Raw genomic sequence first — 25706 nt, forward strand, 5'->3', positions numbered from 1 at the left:
AAGAAATAAAGCTTGCGGTAACCAAGTTTTCCAAACTCTGGGACAAGGTTTACATTCATCATCCTCCTTAGTTAAAATGATTCATTATAATGTTATAACAAAGCTTTTGGAGCCAATGGCTCCTTGTTCTGACAGAAGAGTTGAAGGGGAAGGAAGAGGGGTGAAAGAAAATGACTGGAAAGGTTTACGGAAATGAGTACAGTTCAGAAAAGTCACCCAGAACCCAAAGTCAGGGAAGACTTACCAGACAGGATAAGAAGGAAAGACTGATTGTTGGGGACTGCCAAGACGAGAGGCTGAGAACATTGTACTGTTGTGACTGGTTCTTGTGATTATGAGTTATTACTGGTCTGGGCGGCAGTGGTGAAGGCAGTGGGATCTTAAGGTGGTTGGCCAAGCTCAATTTGTAGGAGAGGAGTGGTAGTTCATGGTGTGGCTGTTTGGAGAGCTGCAGAGGGACAGGTAGGGAAACAGTACTGTTGAGGTAGTTTAGGAGAAAGTGAGATAGCTTTTTGAAGAAACGTCTGGCATGTTGTTGATGTCCGAAGATGGCTTGGCAGATGATACCAACAATCAGTCTTTTCTTCTCATCCCATCCAGTAAGTCTCCCCTGACCCAGGGTTCTGGATGACTTTTCTGAGCTCTAACCCTTTCCCTAAACCTCTCAAGTCCTTTTCCTTCACCCCTCTTCCTTCCCTTTCAACTCTTCTGCTACAAGATGGAGCCACTGGCTCCGAACGCTTCTAAAAGTTAAACCTTTGTGTGTGTGTGTGTGTGTGTTTTCTACTGCTGCTGCTTGGTTAGAAGATTTTTTTTATCTACCCATTTTCGTCATATATGTACACACTCATTTTTGGAAATAGTCCACCAATTCCAATGGAAAAAATTCAATACTGACAACATTTACACCATATTGACCAGAATTTTCTCCATAGGTAATTAAGCTTTATATGGCAAAATCAAAAGTGTTGTATTAATATCATAAGGAAATCTCTGACAAGTATTTTGGTATATATTTTGTGCTCATTTTATACATCAAGTATAAAAACACAAGGAAGGAGAGCTCTGTATAACATAACTTTTACTTAAATTCCATATATCTGACAAAAGTGTAACTATGAATAAATGTGACAAAATGCATCTTATGTGTCATCAACTTTATCTTCTAAGCAATCATCATGACTTGTATCTACTAAGTAATCACATCTGAATAATGCCTATAACACACAGACACACAGACACCATTACATGTACAAATAAATCTCTGCTGAAAATGTTGAATTCACAGCACTTTGTACTTTGTTGGTACCCTTTAAATAAAAAATACGTGAAACACACAAGTCCTCGTACCTCCAGTTTACCCATATAAACTACTATCAGAGTTATCTCAATATAAAATGAACTTAACACCATGCCTATTAACTGTGGGACAAGACATTGTATTTAATTCAAAGCATAAGGTATTTCGAGATCAGTAAACAACATGACACCATACCAAAAACTGAAGGTGCCATTAACATAGCAGCAACACAGGCCTCAGTCAACAACCAAATGATGTCTCCAACAACATAAATACACTAGCAAAGCAAAAATCTACAAATCGACCGGACTTCAACAGGTACAGTTGATTTTGAATGTGTATATTCTTATTAACACCTTCCATCATATTACAACATGAAAATATTGGACCAGATAATAAAGTTTTCATTAGGGATGTTAATGTAATTATCGACTGTGCAATGCATTACTCACAAACCCAATTGAGCTGTCACCTTCCAACCTAACCTTGGCCTCAATCTGCACTACAGATCAATCTGTTACCATAATATTCATTAAAAAAAAACTAGTTTTCTGCTGTGGCACATCTGTAGGTTTTTGCAAGCCACCAAAAAACTATCATCTTTCAACCTAACTTACTCCTCCAGGTTAAGTTACAGTTCAGACTCTCATCACAAAAAAATTGTGGTGTTGGTGATGTCACTGTTCAAAGCCAAATGGCAGCATCACGCATTTCAAAATATGTAGAGCTAGTAAACGTGATCGAAGCCACCATCCACAACATACTGTAATCAACACACACAAGTGATATCTACAGCTGAAATACTCAAATAAAAGCGAAAAGCATTGCAAATGCTACAAACATATGATGCTGTGTTTTCTAATGTATAGCAATGGATTACTTTGTTCACTAGGCATGGTATTTCAGTAAATAATTTAAACAAAATGTGGTTGAAGTATTAATCACTGTAAAACTCTCACATTCTTTGCTTACAATACAAATGCTTCTTGATTCTGAAGTTGCCTTTTCTGACACTAGACTAGAATAAGCTACTCTCAATTATTAAATCTTGCAATTAACTATTAAATTCTTCATAGTTAAGGGCTGCCTAGCTATAGTGTCCATACAACCAATTTATCATTTAAAGGATGATTGTCAAATGGTTAAAAGTGAGATAAAACCCAAAATGAGGTACAGAAAATGAAGACTGCATAGATTACAATGCTAATTATCTTAGCAGTTAGATAAATAAAGCACACCCACTGCTCTGTGGCAGAGAAATGTTCAGTATACGACAAGTTAAGGCAGGTATGTCCACAGAGGTCTGTACTGATCCCTTTCGTGGTCGTGAAATAATTAATGACCTTGCCTCATTTATTAGATCCAAGACACTACTATACACAAACAACACAACTTTTCATAATGGTCGTAATGATCTCAGTACCTTTACAACCAGTGTTGAAACTACACTTGCTAAGTATCTAATGCAATGAACACAACACTCAGGCAATGATTTGTACTTCAAAGGACAAGCTTCCCTCAAATGATTCTAGTTGTGTTAAATTCTTGGGAATATAATTATATGATAAATTATCCCAGGTTACCACATAAAATATATTAGTGGTAATCTGTCTAGATTAATTTGTCCGTTAAGCCAATTTTGGAATTGTGTAGGTCCTATCTGAAATTCTAGTTTGGATTTTTTCACAAAGCATAACATTATATGGTATTACTGGATGATGATGATGATGATGGGTTTAAAGGGCCTAAATACTTTTTTATCAGTCCCTCATTTCACTGGAAATTCACATAAAAGATCTGAAATGAGAGAAGAAGGACCATCATCTCCAAAGTCTGCAACTTTTTTAAGGTTGAAAATGAGCATGACACTAATTTTGTTGAATGGTTAAAAGTGAGATAAAAGCCAGGCTGCTAAAAACTGGTCACTGTGGCACAACAATAAGGTTCATCATAGTTAGCACGACTAAAATGAGGTAAAGAAAATGGATTCTGCATGGATTAGAACGCTAATTATCTTAGCAGTTAGATACATAAAACAGGCCCACAAAAATTTAAGAAAGGATGACAGATGGAAAAAGTAGCTTGAGGCCACTCTTGACAGATGACGCAGTGAGAGGCATTTCTCCCACCCCCACCCCATATCCACCAAATATTGAGTTGCATTAAATTTTGTTATGAAATTTGCTTTGCCTCAGAAAGCATATGACCTTCATCCATATCTCTTGCAAAAAGAACTAGTAAGACCGGTGTAATGATGCGTAGTTGGCACAGTATGATAGATAACATCTTTGGAAGAAGCCTTAAGTAAAGTATGGCATGCATTGGTGGTCCCCTCAATTGCCCTCCGCTTAGGGATTGTAGCAGCCTGCCAATCCATACCCCACATTTTCATAATTTGATGTCACAGTTGCAATCATTTGCCTATGCCCAGTGCTCCCCGTTCAAGTTTGTCTCCTGTGGTTGCTCTTTACCTAGTTTGTCACTGAGTTCATCTGCTGGAATACTCATGTGGATTGGCATCCAGATGGTAGGTCCGGAGCTGTGGAGGTCAGCTAATAGGTCTTGGATGCTAGCAATCCAAAAGTTTGGAGCATAGCCCTGTGTTATGCCTTGTAAGCACCTCACGGAGTCACTACAAACCAGGAAAACCTTTTTTGCAAGAGTTTCAATGTATTACAGAGTCCAAGAAAGGTAGATTAAAGTTTAATGACCCTTCAATTGAGCAGTCATTAGAGATGGAGCACAAGCTGTGACTGCAAAAGGAGGGGGAAAAAAATTAATTGTGCCTTTAAAAAAAAAAAAAAAAAAAAAAAAAAAAAAAAAAAAAAAAAAAAAAAAACTTCCTGGAATGATTTTGGGAAATGACAGAAAAAAACTAAATATGGATGGCTGCATGGGAATTTGAACTGTCATCCTCCTGAAAACAAGTCCTGTGTGTGCAGATCCCATTCTCCTTGTGAATGTAAACTGATAAAGAACCCTATTCTTGATTTTCAATGCATCTGTGTAGATGCATGTCAAAGTGTAATAGGATAGTTGTGGAGGAGCGAACACAACAGATGTCTGAGAATGGCAGGGTCAACATGTTACTTACGTCCATAGAAGAAGCCTATCTGAATCGCAGGATTGGGTATGCACCTTGGGCAGTGCCGACAGGGAACTTTATATACACAGGCAAGAGGGGGCAATTGGAGGTTCTTGCACAGAGCCTCCAATCACATCCCAATTGTTCTATCCATTTTTGGCATTTCATTGTCTGAACTGTTGGATATAAAAGAGTTGAATAATATGGATGGACTGGCATCTCACAGATAGTTCTTCATACTGACACTCAGTGGTGGGAGAATCAAAATGTAATACTGGATTAACTTAAGTGTTCAATACACTCTTCATCCACTGCCGATCAAACTGTCACTATACAAAGTAACCAGACCTCTGGCTACACTACAAATCAGTATGTAACCACAACTAAGATTTTGTGCTCACATCCGTCAGCTTCATCAACTCACAATACAACTGCAACCCACCAACTCATCATAGACTTTGGCTTACACTACAGTTCAGCGTGTCTACACAATCTACGTTCCATAAACCAGTACAGATGCAAAAGAAATATTGTCACTGCTCCATTCTCTTTCTTTTACCACATATGACTTCTGATGCTACATTTTCATTGTGTTATTAAGGGACAAAGATGACAATCGGTATAGAAGGAAATCTAGCTGACCTGGGATTTACTTTACGGGGAAATTCTGGCCAGTGTGCATGACCTTTTAATACTGTGAATTACGTCTTCAGGGTAATTACAGATTCATCATATGAAGCACTCTATAAACCTTTGTTTTCTAAATAAAAAATTCTCATGATAGCAAACTTGGGTGTAAACTATGCACTAATTTACAAGTTGAAGAAACTACCAGTATTAAATAGGCAGAAAACGCACATTGTTACAACAAAAGAAGCTATGGACACATTTATACATAATGCCACAGAGCGTCAAAATCAATTAACAGCTATAAAATCATGGTGCACACGCACATTGTTACAACAAAAGAAGCTATGGACACATTTATACATAATGCCACAGAGTGTCAAAATCAATTAACAGCTATAAAATCATGGTGCACATATTATGTAACAATTTCTGAATCTGTAGAAAATATTTCAGCAGAACTATTTAAACACCACATGACTGGTCAGTTGCACACCCTCTTACAATATACAGGAATTTATTATTAATATAAAGTTGTAATGACAGGAGCTAACATATTGTACTACTGTATTACTAATTGTATTGTGTGTGTTGCTGTAAAGGGTAACGACAGTAAAATTATCATACTGTCGTATTTAAAATGCTACAAATGTCAGTTACGGTTGCGAAATGTCTGTTAGTGTGAAACAATTGCTCCTACTAGGCTTTCACATGCCTTTTCTTTGTGGGGCTTCAAAAAAAAAAGTTATCCAACATAATGACAGTGTTCGTGATCATGGTGGCTGTGTGATCCACTAGCTTCCAAACATCGAAATACATGTAATAAATACACCTAAATCTCAACATCAACAACCTATAATTCAGTTCTAGTCAGCAGGGAGTTGCGAACAGGAAAGCCGGAGAAGCGCGCGTTTGTATCATATGTGGAATATACACGACGTAGATGTAAACACGAGTATTAAAACTGAACGTTAATTCAGCAACATTTATGACTTTAAAGACAACTATGATAGCAGCGTACTTCGACTACCATAGAAAGAAAATGTGATGTAAGGACCGATGACTTTACCAATGTAAAAAACATTTCTCTTTCTCACTGAAGCCTTTACATTAGTTACTCATTCGTCAGACTACTCCAACTTACATGTTCAATAACATTTCGAATATCAATTTACGCGGCACCACAACAGTTGATAAGCTGTAATATGAGACTGCCGTCGAAATTTAGATACCTTTCAACTGCCCACAATGGTATTTAAAATATTACTATTCATTACTTGAGAATTCAAATGAGTCACTAAACACAAAAACCATGTAAACAATCCTCACCACCTTTCCATAACAAACATATACGCGCCATAGGACGATTTTCAAAGATTTTACGTAATTATTATGACAGTCTGTCACAGTGGACGCACAAGATATACTTAATTACGTCTGTCCTCAAATAATAATTGTGTGTAGTCAACAGAAGGAATGCGACAATCAATATACTGGAAATAATGAAAGAGTATGCTTTATACACTAATATAAACAAAACCCCAGACATAAAGTGTGCAAATGCATCGTAAAGAGAACGCGATTGACGCTTACAATCGACGTTTTCTTTTTGATTATTGATTAATCCATCTATAAACAACTTCCATTGCATATATTTAGTCAGGACATAGAGAATTTAAGTTATATTTCTATACATATAACGTATTACAGACATACCTTATGTAATTAAAACATAATTTATTCGCCGTTAAATGACTACCCAACAACAAACCAAGATTTCCTTAACATTAGCTGGACAAGATAAAAACATGAACAGTCACACTTTGACGTCCACACGCATTCCCACTCTCATCTTCAAATTTTCACAATTTACACTTTTGCCATTTCACATTTGCATGTAGGCTCACACCAAGTACTCACTAAAAAAATGGTTCTGAGCACTATGGGACTTAACATCTGTGGTCATCAGTCCCCTAGAACTTAGAACTACTTAAACCTAACTAACCTAATGACACAACACACATCCATGCCCGAGGCAGGATTCGAACCTGCAACCGTAGCAGTCGCGCGGTTCCGGACTGAGCGCCTAGAACCGCTAGACCTCCGCGGCCGGCAAAGTACTCACTAATCTACATTAGCTACACTCTGGCAGTCTCACGTTGTAACACTATGAGTGTTCACGGCATCTGGAAAAACGCTGCATGATCATGTTTATGGAGTGAGATAGCACATACATTGCATATTTATGACTCTCGCTTTGTAGGATTTATGGATACACACATTACTTGATCATTTTTTTCTGAAGAAGATCCTGTATACTGTTTGGCTTCTAGGTATTCTTCTAGGTTATATGGAGAGGAAGAAACTAAATAACGTCTTTATTTAGTTTTGAAAACAGATGTCATTTCAATGCATTTTATGCTGAGTGGTAATTTAGTGTATAAGATGCGTCCAAGAGCTATGGAGTGTTTTTCGATGTAAATAATGATCATCCCTATTTCTCGTATTGCAATCGTTTATATCTCTGTCCACCTGCACAGTACTATTTGTTTTCAAGTGCATAATTTTTGCAAATGTGTGTAGTGAAGGGACAGTCATGGTAAGTTTTCTGAATTTATTTATTCAAGGTTGTCTAGGGATCAAATCTACAATGCATCTAACAGCCTTGTTCTGAAGCTTCACGATCTTAAGTATATGCATATATAATGCTTTTCCCCAGATTACAACACAGTATGATAAGTGGAAGTATACTAGGCCATAGTACATCGTTAATAGCATGTCTGCATTTACTATCCTAGACAACTTTCTCATTAAGAATATACAAGTGGTTATTGCAGGCATATTTTGATGATATAATCCTCTCACGACAATGTTTATCAATAATTAATTATGACATTCTAGTGCTTTGACAACTTCAGTACCCACTTAAACCAGGTATAGTTAGTCTTCATAGTTTTATTATTTTGTAATTCTATGTATGTTTTTTTAAATTTGCATTTAGAGACAAGTTTTTCAACTGCAATATTTATAAGCCTCCCTCAAATTTCCAGAGGAACTTGAGTCCAGTTCTTTGCTGAGTACGTTTTTACTATGAGTGAAAGGTCATCTGCTAACTTTAGTGCGTTGTCACCTACTACTGTTATATCTTTCACATACACAGTGAAAATGAAGAGTACCAGAACAGATCCCTGAAGTATACCAAAGTTAAGTAGCTGGAAATTAGAGTGTGCATTTACAGAAGCACCAATTGTTTAATACTTTACCTCAGCAGACTGCTCTCTATTTTCCACAAATGACTTTATCACAGCAGATGCTTTATCCCTAATACCATAACAGTTTAGTTTTTACACATTATTCTACTGTTATCCACAGATCCTTCTTTGCATATGAAAAGCACCAACAGCATCAGCTACAAAGTTAGCTGTGGCTGTAGAGTTAGACCCTCAGTTTCTTAAATCATGCTGTGCCTCACTGAGCAAGTTATTTTTCTCAATCACATGTCTTTCAGGTTAGTTTTCGCAATTCAAGGTAATACCAAAGTAATAGTAATTGGCCCATTCTTGGCAGGTTTTTTCTTTTCAATCTCCTTATAAAATGACACAACCTTACTCTTTTGTTTGGGGCAGCCTTGAAGATTGAGCTTGTAGATAAGGCCCAGGTGCCAGATCTTATCAAATGTCTTCTCTACGTCAAGGAAGACTGCCCCTGTACTATGTATAATGGTGCGAGCTCTGCATATCTCCTTAGTCAGTCTCCCGGGTTGGTGGATGGTGCTATCCTCATTCCTAAAGCCGAATTGCTCCTTTATGATAATTTTGTTTCCTGTGGTGGATTTCTGTAGTTTCTTGAATATGATCTTTTCCTGCACTTTCCCCAGAAAACTCAATTGGGAGATTGACCTATGAGTCTAGGAAAAGATGTGGACCTTGTTTGGCTTTGGTATTGTTATGACTTTTGTCTGTTTCCAAGCCAGAGGAAAGTACAGAAGAGTTAGAAAAGCGTTGTATATGGCTATGAGAAACTCAATTGCGTTCTGAGGTAGGTGTTTTAGTTGGGGAGGTGGGATGCTGTCTGGGCCAGGAGCCGTTTTGTTGCCCATGTAGCTGAAGCATGTGCTGACTGTATCGGAGTCCACTGGTGGAAATATGGTGTCGCTTGGGGTTCACTGTTCACTTGCCTTATGACGTGTTCCTCGTGATCGTCACTCTCGTCATCCACAGCTGCTGGAGTGGTGAACTGTAGTTCGAGAGTGTCTGCCATTGCTTCAGCCTTGTCCTCAGCTTCGTAAACGATCCCTTTTCTACCTTGGAGCGGCTTAATGACGGCTTGTTTTCCTTTCTGGTTTTGAAAAGCTTTCATAATTTTTCCGTGTTACTTTCTGCGCCAGAAAGAACTTATCCCCACGTGGTTTCTCTGTGGGCCTGGAGTTCGCGTCTGCCTTTTCTGACGAGTCTGTCGGCCCTGTCTCGATTTGCTGAGTCCCGATAGGTTTGCCATCTCTGGCGGCAGTGTTTCTTCTCTTGAAGCAAATGTTGAATACGCTGCGGGAGGGCCCTTCTAGAGGTGGTGCGGATTATAGTAGTGTTGGCTTGCTTCCCGCAGTCTACTGTGATTTCACTGATGTTTGCAACTGCTGCATTGACTGCTCTCCTTGTAGGTAGTATGTAATCTCCGGTTTTTTCGTCTGAACAAGGTTACTGAACATTTCCCATTTGGTATGCCATGTCTTAATAGTTCTAGTGTCATATTGCCTTGCTGGGTCGTTGTCTTGTGACAGTAGTACCCGATTATGATCCGAGTCCAGATCATTTACTACAGTTATTGTGGTCTGGTGTCTCAGATTTTTACGGATAAATATGTCTAATATATCTGGTCTCTGAGCTGAATAGTATGGGAAGTGCGTCCGTGTGTCCAGTGCTATGATTGCAATGCTCTGTGTGCTTCTAGGTATTTACGTAAGATTCTTCCGTTGGTGTTGGTGGCTCTGCAATTCCAAGCACCATGTTTGGAGTTGAGGTCACCACCTATTATCACATAATTGGCCGTGTTTGTCAAGTCGGCTAGGTCATCAGGATGTAGTTTGGCCTCAGTGGAGGGTTGTAAACAGCGATTATGGCGACTGTTCTCCCTTCTATTACTGTTTTTATTGATTTGGCTTCTGCTCTTCTGAGGCGTGGTGTGTTTAGTTTCCTGTGCGGCAGTCTGTTCTTGACTAACACGAATGTACCGCCCCCTTACCGGGTCTGACTGTTCAGTCCTATATGTTACGTAATTTCGGACGTTAAAGTTGTCATCTGGTGTTAGATGCGTCTCTGTGATTAACAACACGTCGACTTTATATGAGTCAAGGAACTCTTGGAGAGCGTTTCTTTGAAACAGAATACCATTGGCATTTCAGGTCATGATGGTGCTTCTTCGATTAAGACCCGAGAAGGCTGAAAACTGCATTGCATATTGTCGTAAATTTCGTGATCGGATCAGCTGGGCTACTGTGTTCTGAATTGTTTACAGAATTTTCGGGACGTTGAACTGGCTTATATGATTGAGAATTTCTTTTACGTCTGTGGCAGGCTACTTCAAAGCATCATATGCGACTGTCTGAGACTATAGAATCTTGAGTTCTTCCACTCCAGCCCGCCGCTGTGCCCATTAGGGCTCCCGCGGCCGCACATCATCCGACAGCACCCACAAATCACACAGAACAAAATACAGACTATGCACTGCACACACTAGGCGACATAGCGGAGGACGATCAGAAATCCAAAAAGCAAAACAAGCGCAAAAACGACACAAATCAGGCAGAAGGATCTTCCGATTCGATGCGGAAGACTGACAATACGAGAGACGACTACTGCTCCGATACCGAACAGACGCCCATCGCTGACGGAAACATGAAAGCGGAAACAGTAGAGCCACAAGTGCCAAAACAAAATCGCTTCAGCGAATTATTATACCATGACCCAGGGCACACCGCAGCCGCTTCCAGCAAGGGAAAGACAAAGATCAACGTGCCACCAATAATGGTTTATGATACCAACAACTGCATCAAACTCCTACAGGTGATTAAACCGGCCCTCATTGGGGCACTAAAGACTCACTCCAGGGGAGGGAGAATAACGTACCAGTTCTCTGAAGCGAAGGATTTCAACACACTATGCACACTACACACACGAAATAAATCACAAGAAACTACTAGAAGTGGTGATTAAGAAACTCTTAGTAACCATGAAAACACAGTTAGTACACGAAGATCTACGCCTGCTTGGATTACCTGTACAGAAGGTAACCCAAATGTCCACACTGGACGAAGGAGCAACAGAGAAAAGGTTACAACCGAACTTCCTAGTGGAACTGGAAAACACAGAAGAAGCTAGGAAAGTCTACAAACTAAAGTCACTGCTTCACCTTGGAGTCAATGTAGAGTCTTATAGGGACCCCAAAGGCCCATTGTCAAAGCTTCAACCATGGCGCCAGGCACTGCCACCTCAAACCAAACTGCGTAAAGTGTGGCAAACAGCACGTGACCGCAACCTGCACCAAAAAACGTGAAGAGAAGGCAAAATGCCTGTTACCGGTGGGCTACCAGTAACTTTTATATTGCGCGCCATATTATGAAGCATTTATTTAGGTGTGTCTCGAGATCTAGTCAAAGCTGGGAATTGTCGTAAAAGAGAGGCGTACTTAACAGTCACTCACTTGTGTTAGCTTGGTGCTGTGTAATGCTGTGCTGCGACGAAATCCTGTAATAGTCATGTCGGTAACACTGTCTACAAGCTGAGCGTTCACCACGTGTGACAGTAGACGGTCTCGTCGCTAGAGTCGTATTCGACACGCGCAACTGCTGCATGGCTGAGCGATGGCTTCTTGAATTCTGTCCGCGTGTTCTGCAACGACGTCCAATGACATCTCTGTTCGGAACGCTACTGTCGTCTTGACTTGTCGTGGTAGGCGGCTGCGCAAATGGTGAGGAGCAAATTATCTGGAACAGCACCAGTTCCCACTTTGCTCCTTAGGTGCCTAAGGTACTGTGACAGTTTTCGGTCTGCAATATCCTCCTGCATCAGCACTTGACGAATTCTATCTTCCTACGAGGCTGCTACTCTTCGCATTAATTCTGTCTTGAGCTTGTCATACGAATTTGCCGTCGGTGGCGCAGTTATGGCGTCCTGTACTTCCGTGGCGAAACGGTGATCTAACTGGATCACTGATAGGGCAAACTTTGTTGAAACAACCGTGATGACAGCAGAGTAACTTGTCGGATGCAGTTACAATTAGGGCTGTCCGGTCTTACAGTGGTGTGTATTTATTAATCCGGGTGGTAGTGCTTGAAAAATCACTCTCGTGATCCGTGAAATGTTGAAACTTTATTTAACAGAATAAACACACTCAACTCGTAATAGCTATCAACAATGAACAGACTAAGAGATATTATGTTTCAAAGTAGAATCGTCCCTGAATGATAAGCAGTAGCTGATAAAGGAGAAAACTCGGTAATTATGCGCACATTACAATAAATGAGAAGCAGAGCGCAAAAGTCAAAGAATAAGCTGTCACTGCTGCTGTGTACAGCACAGCTGTCTGGCGTGTAATTAAATCTGACAGCCGTGATAACAACACACAGCACACGTAGCAGACGGTGGCGATCTGATGCTACAACTCAGTGTGCTTCTTGACAACGCCAAGCTCTTGTATTGTGATTAAGCCATTAACGAAATCAAGGAACTAGGGAGTAATTTTGTCCTTCTGTCATGACAACAATACAAAGCTGTTGCATATACCTAATGCACTTTTTGGGCTAATATTTTATGACGTTCATTGCAGTGTTTCATTGCTTGTTACTAAAAAAATGTATTTTACTTATTTCTGACGAGAATCATACCTTCAGTTCGCGTGCCTCCCTTGATATTATATACCTTTTCACAAGTAAACTTGATTTATGTCCACAAGGAATTTAAGGGTGTCCTTTACTCGAATATTGGCCGCTTTATCTAGGCGTTTCATGTCCTGTCCTTGAGGATAAAGTATGTGTACTTAACAGAATGGTGCATCCTGTCAATATACATATATACATGTTCCTATCTATACAGGCATGCAATCTGTGCGAAAGGCGCAGCATTCTGCATTATTGCCACAGCTCTCTTATTGGAAATGAGAGAAGCACATTGGAATCCTCGTTTCAAGTCGTCTAATACTATTGATGTAATGATTTCAAAATATAGTTGTTCAGCCCATGCAGTCCATCGTCACAAACAATATCTCTACACTTCTTCAATATTTCACCTCGTGTAATGTTCATTATTACTAAAAAAATCTGAAATTTGTAATTATGGATGGAGTTCACTTATTGTGTCTTGTGGTCTGTTGACAAACACGCAAGGACAATAATGTGAGTGCAGTTCTCATACCCATGCCTCGACAGTTGACCTAACATCCGGGTGTCTCACAGAACGGTGTTCGGTTTATAACACTGTTCAATGTTATAAAAGATCTGGTTTGTTAAAAGATGTTTGTTACCCCACGTCAAATCTGCCACTGATCCTACATTTTGTTCAGAATGCTGTGAAATCGAAATTTACTTGCCATATCTGTCGATATAGGCCTACTGTATCTCTCTTTTTCTGATAAACTTAAATGACTAAATGACTTAGAAGAGGTGCCACGGCGTTCATCTTCTGTGTATGCTCCTTAGATATGTCATGACTTTGTAGTGGAGGTGACACTACATTACAGTGCAATGCAGTGGTTTTCGCGCGAAATTTTGTATCGCTGTCAAAGTGCTTCCGACCCAGCCGCCATAGGCGCTGTTTTTTGTGACGCTTGTGCACTTACTATTAGAATAGTTTCTTATTCTGTCGTTTATTTTGTTACACATTTTTTGACTATTACATTTTCTAGTTGTCGGCTCGGTTCTACTTCCATATAAAACCCCTCTGTCTAACATTCGTCATTAACTAACTCTCTGTGTGTTTGAATGAAGTGTTACTGATTGTGACGCGAGGAGTCTGTTTCGCTGTATAGGCGGCTAATAGTTGTTGTTGTTGTTGTGGTCTTCAGTCCTGAGACTGGTTTGATGCAGCTCTCCATGCTACTCTATCCTGTGCAAGCTTTTTCATCTCCCAGTACCTACTGCAACCTACATCCTTCTGAATCTGCTTAGTGTATTCATCTCTTGGTCTCCCTCTACGATTTTTACCCTCCACGCTGCCCTCCAATACTAAATTGGTGATCCCTTGATGCCTCAGAACATGTCCTACCAACCGATCCCTTCTTCTGGTCAAGTTGCGCCACAAACTTCTCTTCTCCCCAATCCTATTCAATACTTCCTCATTAGTTATGTGATCTACCCATCTAATCTTCAGCGGCTAATAGTACGCACGCAGTAATTTGTTCCGACAGCCACAGACACGAGGCCACCGTGACGCTGATGCATTACAGCACAGGAAGGACCTGCGTACGAGAAGGCGGATGCATCGACGGATCCCGTGTCTTCGGTATCACGACTCTCCGTGCGTGGAAGCTAGTTTTCTCTATGCCGCAATAATGGCAGATGCAACCAAATTTGCAGTAGTTGTGAGCCAGCTGGATCAGAAGTAAGCAGCGTAGATCGAAGATGTGATCACCACTCCGCGTGTGAGAAGGTAAAAACGGAACTGATACTATGGGTTTCTGCTTCACAGGAAGAGCACATCAGACAAGCCTTAACCCAAGAAGACATTGGCAGCAGACGATCCTCACAATATTTACGACACTAGCCGAGTAAGGTACGACGGGAACCATGCCTGAAAGTCTTCTGCGCTCGCTGTAAAGCAATCGCTTGCCACCCCAGGTGAAAACCATTATCACGATGCACACCAGCTTGCCCTTTAGACGCTGTAACGGAGTTAGCTGAAAAAGCCTGCACCATTGGGTACAGTGGCGGCGGAGGGCAACAGTATATCTCGTAAATACGGGTTCTGACTTAAGTGTGTCCGCACGTACGAAATTGCACGGCAAGCGGCAAACGCACTTCCTCCTGTCTGACTGCCGTCAACAATTCAGCTGCGTGTATCGACGTGCAAAACGCTGCGAATCACCCTGGACATCGGACTGCGGAGCGACTTTACGTGGGATTTCACGGTTGCAGACGTGTCAGAACCCGTAATAGGCGCGGATTTTTTGGCGCATTATCAACTGCTTCCCAACATGCCGAACACAGGGTAATTTGCCAGGTAATTTGACACCTCGATTCGTGAAAGCATGATGCGGCCATTGCCCCCTGGTCGTCTTCTCTATAGTTGGCGTAAAAAAAAAAAAAAAAAACGGCGCAAGGAGCTCTTGTGGTGATTATGGGGGTACTGAACGGTAGAACTGTCCCTGTCCTTACCCAAGTTGTACTGTGACATGTCTGGTGGTAAAACCTGTACTGTTCTATTCTTAGCATTCAGGAGGGGTGCTTTCAATAACATACATAATCTGTGTCATCCGGGTGTTTGTGTAACAACACAACTAGCTTACAGTCGTTTTGTGTGGCCAGGAGTCAAGAAAGAGTGCTGAGCCTTGACAAGGACCTGTATTAAATGCCAATGCAGCGAAGTCAAAAGACATGTGCACATGTCAGTGGGCAACTTTCCACTTAGAACATCTCATTTTGCACACATTCATATCAATGTAGTTGGCCTCTTTCCTCCATCAAATGGTCAACAGTATTTATTAATGACAGACCGCTTTGTCTACTGGCAAGACGCTGCACCTGTAGACAACATCTTGGCAGAAAACTCAGCCTCTGCCTATGTTTCTGTCACACTTTGGCTGCCCTTTGCATGTCATGATGGATCGTGGATGCCAGTTTGAGTCCATTCTATTTTCACAGGTGACTAAATTATGTGGCACTGTGCATCATGCAGTGGGATGATAGAACGCTAGCACTGAGCACAGAAAGCAGTCCTGATGTGCCATGATGCAGCTGGACAACAGTGTTGCTAATGCAGTTTGCAAAACACTTACAAGCCGGATTTGGATGCTTCAGCTGCCGAACTTGTGTACGCTGAAACTTTGCAGCTACCAGAGGAGTTTGTTGATCCACAGTCCTTGCAGCTACGCAACTTGACAAATGGTGGTTTTATTTGTCAGTTGAGAGAACACATTTCCCACGCCTATCAAAAGCAACCATCCAGACATGGCACCGGTCTTACGTGTGTTCACCAACACTTTCAGAAGTGCACACGCTCTGACGTCGTTAAACCCCCTTTACAATCACCTTACTCAGGACTGCATAAAGTAGTGCCACGAGGAGATCGCCCACTTGACATTATCGTTACTGGCAAAACCAGTACTGTAACACTGGACTAAGTGAAACTTGCATACCTCTTTCAAGAAGAAATACCAACGAGGACAACGTAGCACACTCCTGATTCAGTTTCAAGTGCTCCGTCACTGGCGGTTCCCACAACTGTCGACGCGAAGAAGCCCTCTGGACACTCAACACGATCAGGTCGACGAGTCTGTTTCCCTGCAAGACTTATGGACAGCGCTCCCCTTTCCCGGAGGGGGCTGATGTAGCAGACAGAAGTGAGACTACAGTGCAGTGCAAGTCGTATGGTTTTCGCCCGAAATTTTGTAACACTGTCAAATTGCTTTCGCGCTAGCTGCCAGAGGCGCTGTATTCTATGACCCTTATTTGCTTACTCTTAGAATAGTTTTTTATTCCATACTTTATTTGGTTACGCAGTTGCTTTTGTTTATTACGAGTTCTATACGTTCTTCATCATAATAATAAACCTGATGATTGGTCAGCAGCTGCAGCTCTCGTACACTGGTGATGTTCCGCTCTTGGAAGTAGGTCCAACTTAAGTATTAGACATCTTATTACTCTGTCACTGCAAATGAAACTTTTAAGACATTCTGGTCATGTATTACCAGCCATCAACGTTTTTCTTAATCGTATTTTAACTACGCAATTTTTATTTCAAAAATCGTGTACAGCCACAGTCTCCGTAAACGCGACTGGTGCTCTGATTGTCTCGCTGTCCATACGTACCATGAAAATGGATGACACTACTGCCTGCTTCGTAGTGAAACAATCGAGCGGAACACTGTTAATGACGAGAAACAGTCCATCCCTGGTAGCTGATAGCTGAGTAGTCAGCACGACGGACTGTCATACCAACAGGCCCGAGGTCGATTCCCGGCTGGGTCGGAATTTTCTCTGCTCAGGAACTGGGTGTTGTGTTGTTCTTATCATCATCATCTCATCCCCATCGACACTCAAGTCGCCGCAGTGGCGTCAACTCAAAAGACTTGCACCAGGCGACTGATCTACCTGACAGGAGGCCCTAGCCACATGGCATTTACATTAACATTTACGATTAACAAGTTGTTGTTAATGTTTTTCACAAGATCAGGAAAAAATGAGCTTTGACATTTTTTTGAGAAACACAATGTAATAAATATAATGCAAAGTATTATAAGTATCAGCGTGCCATAAGCGGGAGTGTTGCAGATATGTAATTGTATGTGCTCGTAGGTGGCCTATCGTAACTCATTGTAATTTACAACTTTTTTCGGTTTGAATAGCTTAATAATTCAAATTGAAATTCATAAAATATATGATAATTAACTCAAACTTAACCATCATTTTTCAAGAAAAATGCATATATTCTAGTTTCTAATTACAAGTCGCATGCAGAATTCTGGTTTTCATTGCAAATACACATTCTTAATTATCGCTATTTTATAAAAGATTGTTGAAGTTGAGAAAAACATTACACAATTCAATTTTTTTGGAGAAATATGAAAAATCAAATACTCTTTGTTTGAATATGCCCATTGCTTTGTAGGACAGATGTGTCTCAACACGAGTCAGAGTGATAAGTGTCATAGAAACATGGAAAATAATAATTTTCATGGCATCGAGCACACTGTACAAATGCTACATTTTACAGTTTTCACCTTAACGCTGCAATCGGAACCCAATAAAATTGATCAGGAACCAAGTTAAGGGATTTGTCACGAGAAATAACAAAAGTAAAGTTGCCAAACATATGAAGTTTCGTGACACCTCACTTCCGAACGGTGACGAAATGTAGAAGAGCATGTCATAAACGAGGAGGAAATGTGGAATTTTTGGTGGCTTAGGAGTCTGTCACTGATCGCCTCGTTATGAATGTGACTATACTGAAATGCACTCCTCAGAGCCCAGATATAGAAGGAGTTAAGAGATTATCAGATAACTGATTGCAATACCTTTGGTGGCTTCAACATTTAATTACATAGTGAAATCACAGCAGTGCGCTTTTACGCCACATATAGCTCAAGCAGAAAAATTACCCTTGTTAATATCAGGAATTTTCATCTCTCTTGTTTTTAATTACAGTTCTATGTTAGCTAAGATTGAGAGCACGTTATGCTTTCAGACTGCTCACCGAAGAAGGGTATTGCCTGAATTTTACCATGTATTATTTCCTTCTGTTTAAAAATGGAATGACATGCAGAGCTATATTGTTCTGTGGCGGTCTTTTTTTAGGCCTTTACTGCAACTGTGCACGTCACTGCAGGTTAGTTGGATCACTTCCCTGGCCAGGTCTGTCAAAGTTAAATACGCTGGTAAAGCTGTTGCCCCATATTATCACTGAGTCGATGCAAGCATAACGCACAGCATAAAATGTATACTCAATAACTGTACTCCAGACAGCTTGGCTTCCGCTCCACGTGAAACGAAATGCAATGAGGTTACAGCATACATGGTTGAATACATAGTGTAATGTTTACAATAGTTTTATTCTTATGTATATGAACAGGGTATGGCTGTCAGGTCGTTTCTACTTCCATGTAAAACGTCTCATTCGTCATTAACCAATCCTCTGTGCATCTGAATGAAATGTTGCTGATTCGAGTGCTGTAACTATATAATTAAGGGGCACATTTAAACTAAATACATACTTCACAGATGCAAAACTGCTTCATCATCAGCTCCTTACTGCCCACATAATGGCAAAAAAAGAGCAAACCTACTTACTGCCCAGTAAATTATTATGTGTAACGCAGCAGGTAATTTTATTTGTACTTCCTAATAATATTATACATGTGAAATTTTGTTTATTTGTTATACTTCAAGCAAAAACTACTGGCTGGATTTGGGTGAAATTTTGCACACAGATAGAGTTCGACCAAGTTTGGACATAGGATACTTTTATATAGATAAAAGTATACTATAGGGATAATTTTCATTGTTGGTCTATACTAGGCGAACAAAGTTGCGGGCAGAAGTTAGTAAATAATACACAGTGAAGAAGTATTACCACAGTCTAACATAACAGTCGTGACACTCACTGCTGTAAAAGTCATTACCTTTGGACAGTTGGAGCGACAGTAGCGCTCAAAGTGGCGAGAAAGGAGAACTTCAGATATGTCGTAAGCATGGCGTTTGTTTTGTATCCCTTTCTTACATGATTTAAGAAATATTTGAATGATTTTTTTGCCTCCAAGAGTTTGTGTAATATCAGAAGATATTGTAACACTTGTGATATACAACAGAAGTTACACACTTGTGGCGTTGGATTGAACTGCAGCTTACCACGTTGATATCAACCGAATGTAAACACGTTGATTCACACTTAAGAAGCATAGACATGTACCTGTACATGCAAAAGGGATCGACACCCCATTGGTCGTTCCATAGGCCTACCATGTTTTAGTCATTGTCACCTGTTGCCATAAGTACGACCTTAACTTTATATTATTCTAAGTGGGACAAGGAACTGCAAAACACTGCAAGAAATATACTGAGAGAGTAAACCCGAAGTATTCAAAGACAATAACACTGTCAGAAGTGCTGTCATATGTTACATTCGCCATTAGAGACTTTTCGTATGCTACATCTTCTGCTTTAAAAGGTGGAACATGTTTTCACTTATCTTGCATTTTCTTCCACATACTTCTGTGACATGCACACTGATGGAAACATAAAACATTCTGACAAAACCGCTATGGTTGAGTGATGTAATAAAAAAATTTAGAGCAAACAGTTCAACAAGTCAAGGGCATTTTTTTAAATATTGGGATCCTATAGTCTTCAAAATTTGTTTTTCCTTCTTTACTTGATCCTTCTGATACATTTCTGTTGGTGTCTATACTTAAAATGAATTCACAAAGGAATACCAACTCGAAATCTTGCATATTTGTTTTAATACTGGATGCTTTGCTATGCATATCTTTACTGGAACTTTACTACTATTTCTGATAATGCCTTGATTACATAAAAGAAACAAAGTTTTCTAGCAGACATTAACTCTACTAGACCATTTAGTTGGACTTAATTTTTTTAGAGTACCATAATTTCTGATTCACCAGTGACTTTCGACAGCAGAAACAAAAGCTTAATGCTATTCCCAAAAAAATATATATGTCTTGCATTGTTACTAAAAAAGTCTGTATGTCCAAACAACATAATTTATTAGTAAATTCCAGTTACGACTGGTGCAATGTACATACTTCACATTTGGCTGAATATTCTTAATCTGCTTTTTGTACACCATTATAAACACCACTCATCATAACCTTGACCTACACACTTCTTTTAAATCAGTATGCTTGTCAATAAAAATAATTTGGTCATCTGCTTGATTAAATATGCTGCACTATGCTTGATGACTGCATAAAAGCCTAGAAATAATTCTTTTACTTCTACGTCAACTGACTGTCTATTTTCCAGTCTGGCTATTACTGTATATCTCAGAATAATACTTAGCTGATCTGCCTTCGATATAGCCTGAGTAGAGTCCATTATCATGGAGAAAAATGGTGATGCTATAATTCGTTCTAGCAGCTTATTTTAATATTTGTTCCCAAAGAATTCATTTTTAATTGATGGACTCAGATACCTTGTTATTGTTGTTGTGGTCTTCAGTCCTGAGAATGCTTTGATGCAGCTCTCCATGCTACTCTATCCTGTGCAAGCTTCTTCATCTCCCAGCACCTACTGCAGCCTACATCCTTCTGAATCTGCTTAGTGTATTCATTTCTTGGTCTCCCTCTATGATTTTTACCCTCCACACTGCCCTCCAATACTAAATTGGTGATCCCTTGATGCCTCAGAACATGTCCTACCAACCGATCCCTTTCTCTAGTCAAGTTGTGCCACAAACTCCTCTTCTCTCCAATTCTATTCAATACCTCCTCACTAGTTATGTGATCTACCCATCTAATCTTCAGCATTCTGCTGTAGCACCACATTTCGAAAGCTTCTATTCTCTTCTTGTCCAAACTATTTATCGTCCATGTTTCACTTCCATACATTGCTACACTCCATACAAATAGTTTCAGAAACGACTTCCTGACATTTAAATCCATACTCGATGTTAACAAATTTTTCTTCTTCAGAAACGCTTTTCTTGCCATTGCCAGTCTACATTTTATATCCTCTCTACTTCGACCATCATCAGTTATTTTGCTCCCAAATAGCAAAACTCCTTTACTACTTTAAGTGTCTCATTTCCTAATCTAATTCCCTCAGCATTACCCGATTTAATTCGACTACATTCCATTATCCTCATTTTGCTTTTGTTGATGTTCATCTTATACCCTCCTTTCAAGACACTGTCCATTCCGTTCAACTGCTCTTCCAAGTCCTTTGCTGCCTCTGACAGAATTACAATGTCACCGGCGAACCTCAAAGTTTTTATTTCTTCTCCATGGATTTTAATACCTATTCCGAACTTTTCTTTTGTTTCCTTTAATGCTTGCTCAATATACAGATTGAATAACATCAGAGAGAAGCTACAACCCTGTCTCACTCCCTTCCCAACCACTGCTTCCCTTTCATGACCCTCGACTCTTATAACTGCCATCTGGTTTCTGTACAAATTGTAAAAAGCCTTTCGCTTCCTGTATTTTACCCCTGCCACCTTCAGAATTTGAAAGAGAGTATTCCAGTCAACATTGTCAAAAGCTTTCTCTAATGCTAGAAACGTAGGTTTGCCTTTCCTTAATCTTTCTTCTAAGATGAGTCGTAGGGTCAGTATTGCCTCACGTGTTCCAACATTTCTACAGAATCCAAACTGATCTTCCCTGAGGTCGGCTTCTACCAGTTTTTCCATTCATCTGTAAAGAATTCGCGTTAGTATTTTGCAGCTGTGACTTATTAAACTGGTAGTTCGGTAATTTTCACATCTGTCAACACCTCCTTTCTTTGGGATTGGAATTATTATATTATTCTTGAAGTCTGAGGGAAATTCGCCTGTCTGTTACATCTTGCTCACCAGATGGTAGAGTTTTGTCAGGACTGGCTCTCCCAAGGCTGTCAGTAGTTCTAATCGAATGTCATCTACTCCCGGGGCCTTGTTTCGACTCAGGTCTTTTAGTGCCCTGTCAAACTCTTCACGTAGTATCATATTTCCCATTTCATCTTCATCTACATCCTCTTCCATTTCCATAATATTCTCCTCACGTACATTGCCCTTGTATAAACCCTCTATATACTCCTTCCACCTTTCTGCTTTCCCTTCTTTGCTTAGAACTGGGTTTCCATCTGAGCTCTTGATATTCATTCAAGTGGATCTCTTTTCTCCAAAGGTCCCTTTAATTTTCCTGTAGGCAGTATCTATCTTACCCCTAGTGAGATAAGCCTCTGCATCCTTACATTTGTCCTCTAGCCATCCCTGCTTAGCCATTTTGCACTTCCCGTCGATCTCATTTTTGAGACGTTTGTATTCCTTTTTGCCTGCTACATTTACTGCATTTTTATATTTTCTCCTTTCATCAATTAAATTCAATATTTCTTCTGTTACCCAAGGATTTCTACTAGCCCTCGTTTTTTTACCTACTTGATCCTCTGCTGCCTTCACTATTTCATCCCTCAAAGCTACCCATTCTTCTTCTACTGTATTTCTTTCCCCCAGTGCTGTCAATTGTTCCCTTATGCCCTCCATGAAACTCTGTACAACCTTTGGTATAGTCAGTTTATCGAGGTCCCAACTCCTTAAATTCCCACCTTTTTGGAGTTTCTTCACTTTAAATCTGCAGTTCATAGCTAACAGATTATAGTCAGAGTCCATATCTGCCACTGGAAATGTCTTACAATTTAAAACCTTGTTCCTAAATCTCTGTCTTACCATTATATAATGTATCTGATACCTTCTAGTATCTCCAGGGTTCTTCCATGGATACAACCTTTTTTCATGATTCTTGAACCAAGTGTTAGCTGTGATTAAGTTATGTTCTGTGCAAAAATTCTATCAGACGGCTGGTGGGTATCTTCAGGAAAGGGTCCTGTCCCATACCAATATTTTGAACATAGCTTGCCTACAGTAAGAGTTAAAGAACAGTAGGTGTATTAGACAACCAATCAGTTGCAATAAATGCTGGTTTTCAAGTAACCTTTGCCATGGTTTTGACAGATTTAAACCTGTTTCCTCAACAAGACAAACCTGTTTTCACTATTTGAAAACCACCATTTATTGCAACTGGTTAGCTGTCTATTACACATGCTGTTCTGTAACCATTGCTGTAGTGCAGTCATGTTCAAAATATTTAAATTCCTAATTGCCAAGGTATCTAAGGCTGTTTCCAGATTTATGGATATCATATTGAAAATAGTAAATACTTGCTTGTCCTTCTGAGTAAGAGCGGTTTAAATCCATCGAAACCATGCTAAAGGTTATTTGAAAATTACCATTTATTTCAAATGGTTGGCTGTCTATTACAACTGTTACCCCATATCAAGAATTAGATGTGTTTCATTATCACTCAAAGTCTTGATTGCAAAGTTTCCCAAGTCATAGGAAGTTCTATTTACTTTTTAGAAGAGTGTATAGGTCGACAGTTTTTTCCCTGTCTCGTATGCCATGTAGATGCTGTCAACATGATCACTGGTGTCGTTGTGGCTGGCAGTGTTGATCGATCGTCTTTAATAGGCTTCTCAACAAATACCACATTATCTGAGTCACATCAGCACAAATGTTTTGGCTGGAAGTACTTGTAAAAGGCTGAATAAAAAATTTGTCATTTTTGGTCACTTTCTGTTTACTCTTTTCTTTTTCTTGACCCTGTTTCCGCTTATATGCACCACTGAGTTTCTTTTTTTTAATCCATGATTTTAGATTACTTCAACAAAAATTTTGCGTACAAAACAGACAGTCCTAATGCTTCGTTACCCATATGTGCTCGAGGCGATTACTCATTGCACTGCACTGGCTTTATACGTTATTAAGAATAAACATGATGGAAACATTGCACTATGTATACTTCCGCATTTGCTCTTACCTCACTGGCCTATTGTTTGTGTGGAGCATAAAGCACGTCCTCTCCAGTATGTTCAAGTAAGATGATAATTAGACAAGTTGTGCTGTAATGTCACCGATAAGACCGAAAAATCTTACAACCACACAAATATTACCAGCAAATTGCGCTGACTGGTCAGCCATGTCAGGTGCCTGAGAGTTATGTGAACACCTGTAGATAATTTGTAGAAACCATGACCAACAGAGAAACAACAAAACAGCAAATGCTAATAGATTTTTAGGCAATGAATTAAAATACGGCAAAACTTCGAATATAGGCACGTTGACATCCAGATGGAGAGCATATGTCAGTTCAGAAAAAGAGCAGGTAAAGAAAGTGCAGTCATTGAAAGGCATACTGACCGTCATTAATTCATCCCGTAATCTTTTGATTCGTTCGATATCTGAATCCGATGATTACAGCCATACAGGTCACTACTGGAGCTGTGGGTCTAGTGTAGCAGGGGATACAACCCGTCGGCTTTGAACAATGTCGTCACAAGTCGCCAGAGAGCATGTATTACAAAGATGAAAGAGCTGAGGAGAATGTTGAGAAACAAAGGAATGCAAGAGAGATAAACTTTATTTCACATATGTAAGGGCCAGTAGTATTTTCACGTTAACGATATCGCGTGTTTGCATCTTAGTATTTCTCCGCAAAATACAATGGAAAGAAATGAATGAAATTACTAGCAAAGAATACATCACGTTACATGTATGTCAGTTGTATCTCGAAAGTCTTTCGAACTGTATTGCTTAATGGCAGTACGGGATACAAGTGCAGCGTAGTCGATTTCTTAGTTTCAACTAGCATTGCTGTCCTGTTGTTCACTTGAACTATGTATCCCCTGCTTCACTAAACCGCAAATGAAACCCGATACAAATTAAAAGCTCATTCGAAGTGTGTTGCTTAAGTACAGTCCGGAATACGAGTTTGTCGTAAGGCGATTTCTTCGTTTTCACTAGCATTACTGTCCTGGTCTTCACCTGAACGATGTATCCTCCGCTTCAGTAAACCCTAAGTGGAACACGAGATACAAATTAGAGATGTGCTGTTTATTTCGTCTCCGGTATTACTAACATAAAGTAGTATCAGTTTATTCTATCTCGTGAGATTTTTTTTTAAAAAGCCAAAAAACACGTATCAGCTACTGAAGCATCTGTATCTTAGGATCAGTTTATTCTATCTCGTGAGATTTTTTTAAAAAAAGCCAAAAATCACTTATCAGCTACTGAAGCATCTGTATCTAATATCAAGCGATCGCTTTTAGATTCATATTCAATTATCTTAATGATAGCGCTTATTAGAACACAGAACTGCTTTATTATCTATGCCTCGAAGTGAAGACATTACTATCTATGACTAAGGAATGACGTCATTGTTCAAAGCCGACGGGTTGTATCCCCTGCTACACTAGACCCGGAGCTGTTATTTGCTACA

The 25706-nt window shown here is 39.8% G+C and overlaps 1 protein-coding gene across 1 annotated transcript in view; it reads right to left on the minus strand.

Moving 5' to 3' along the window:
- The window catches only part of LOC126484377 (uncharacterized), a 100026-nt gene extending 93363 nt beyond the window's left edge, over positions 1-6663 (minus strand). Inside the window, exons 1-2 of the mRNA XM_050107905.1 lie at positions 6507-6663; positions 6342-6412 (exon numbers count right to left, since the gene is read on the minus strand). Coding sequence (XP_049963862.1) covers positions 6342-6412; positions 6507-6663 — 228 coding nt within the window. The remainder of the gene's footprint in view (positions 1-6341; positions 6413-6506) is intronic.
- Positions 6664-25706: the final 19043 nt, after the last annotated feature.

Source organism: Schistocerca serialis, chromosome 1 (assembly GCF_023864345.2).
Source record: "Schistocerca serialis cubense isolate TAMUIC-IGC-003099 chromosome 1, iqSchSeri2.2, whole genome shotgun sequence".
Taxonomy (NCBI): Eukaryota; Metazoa; Arthropoda; class Insecta; order Orthoptera; family Acrididae; genus Schistocerca; species Schistocerca serialis.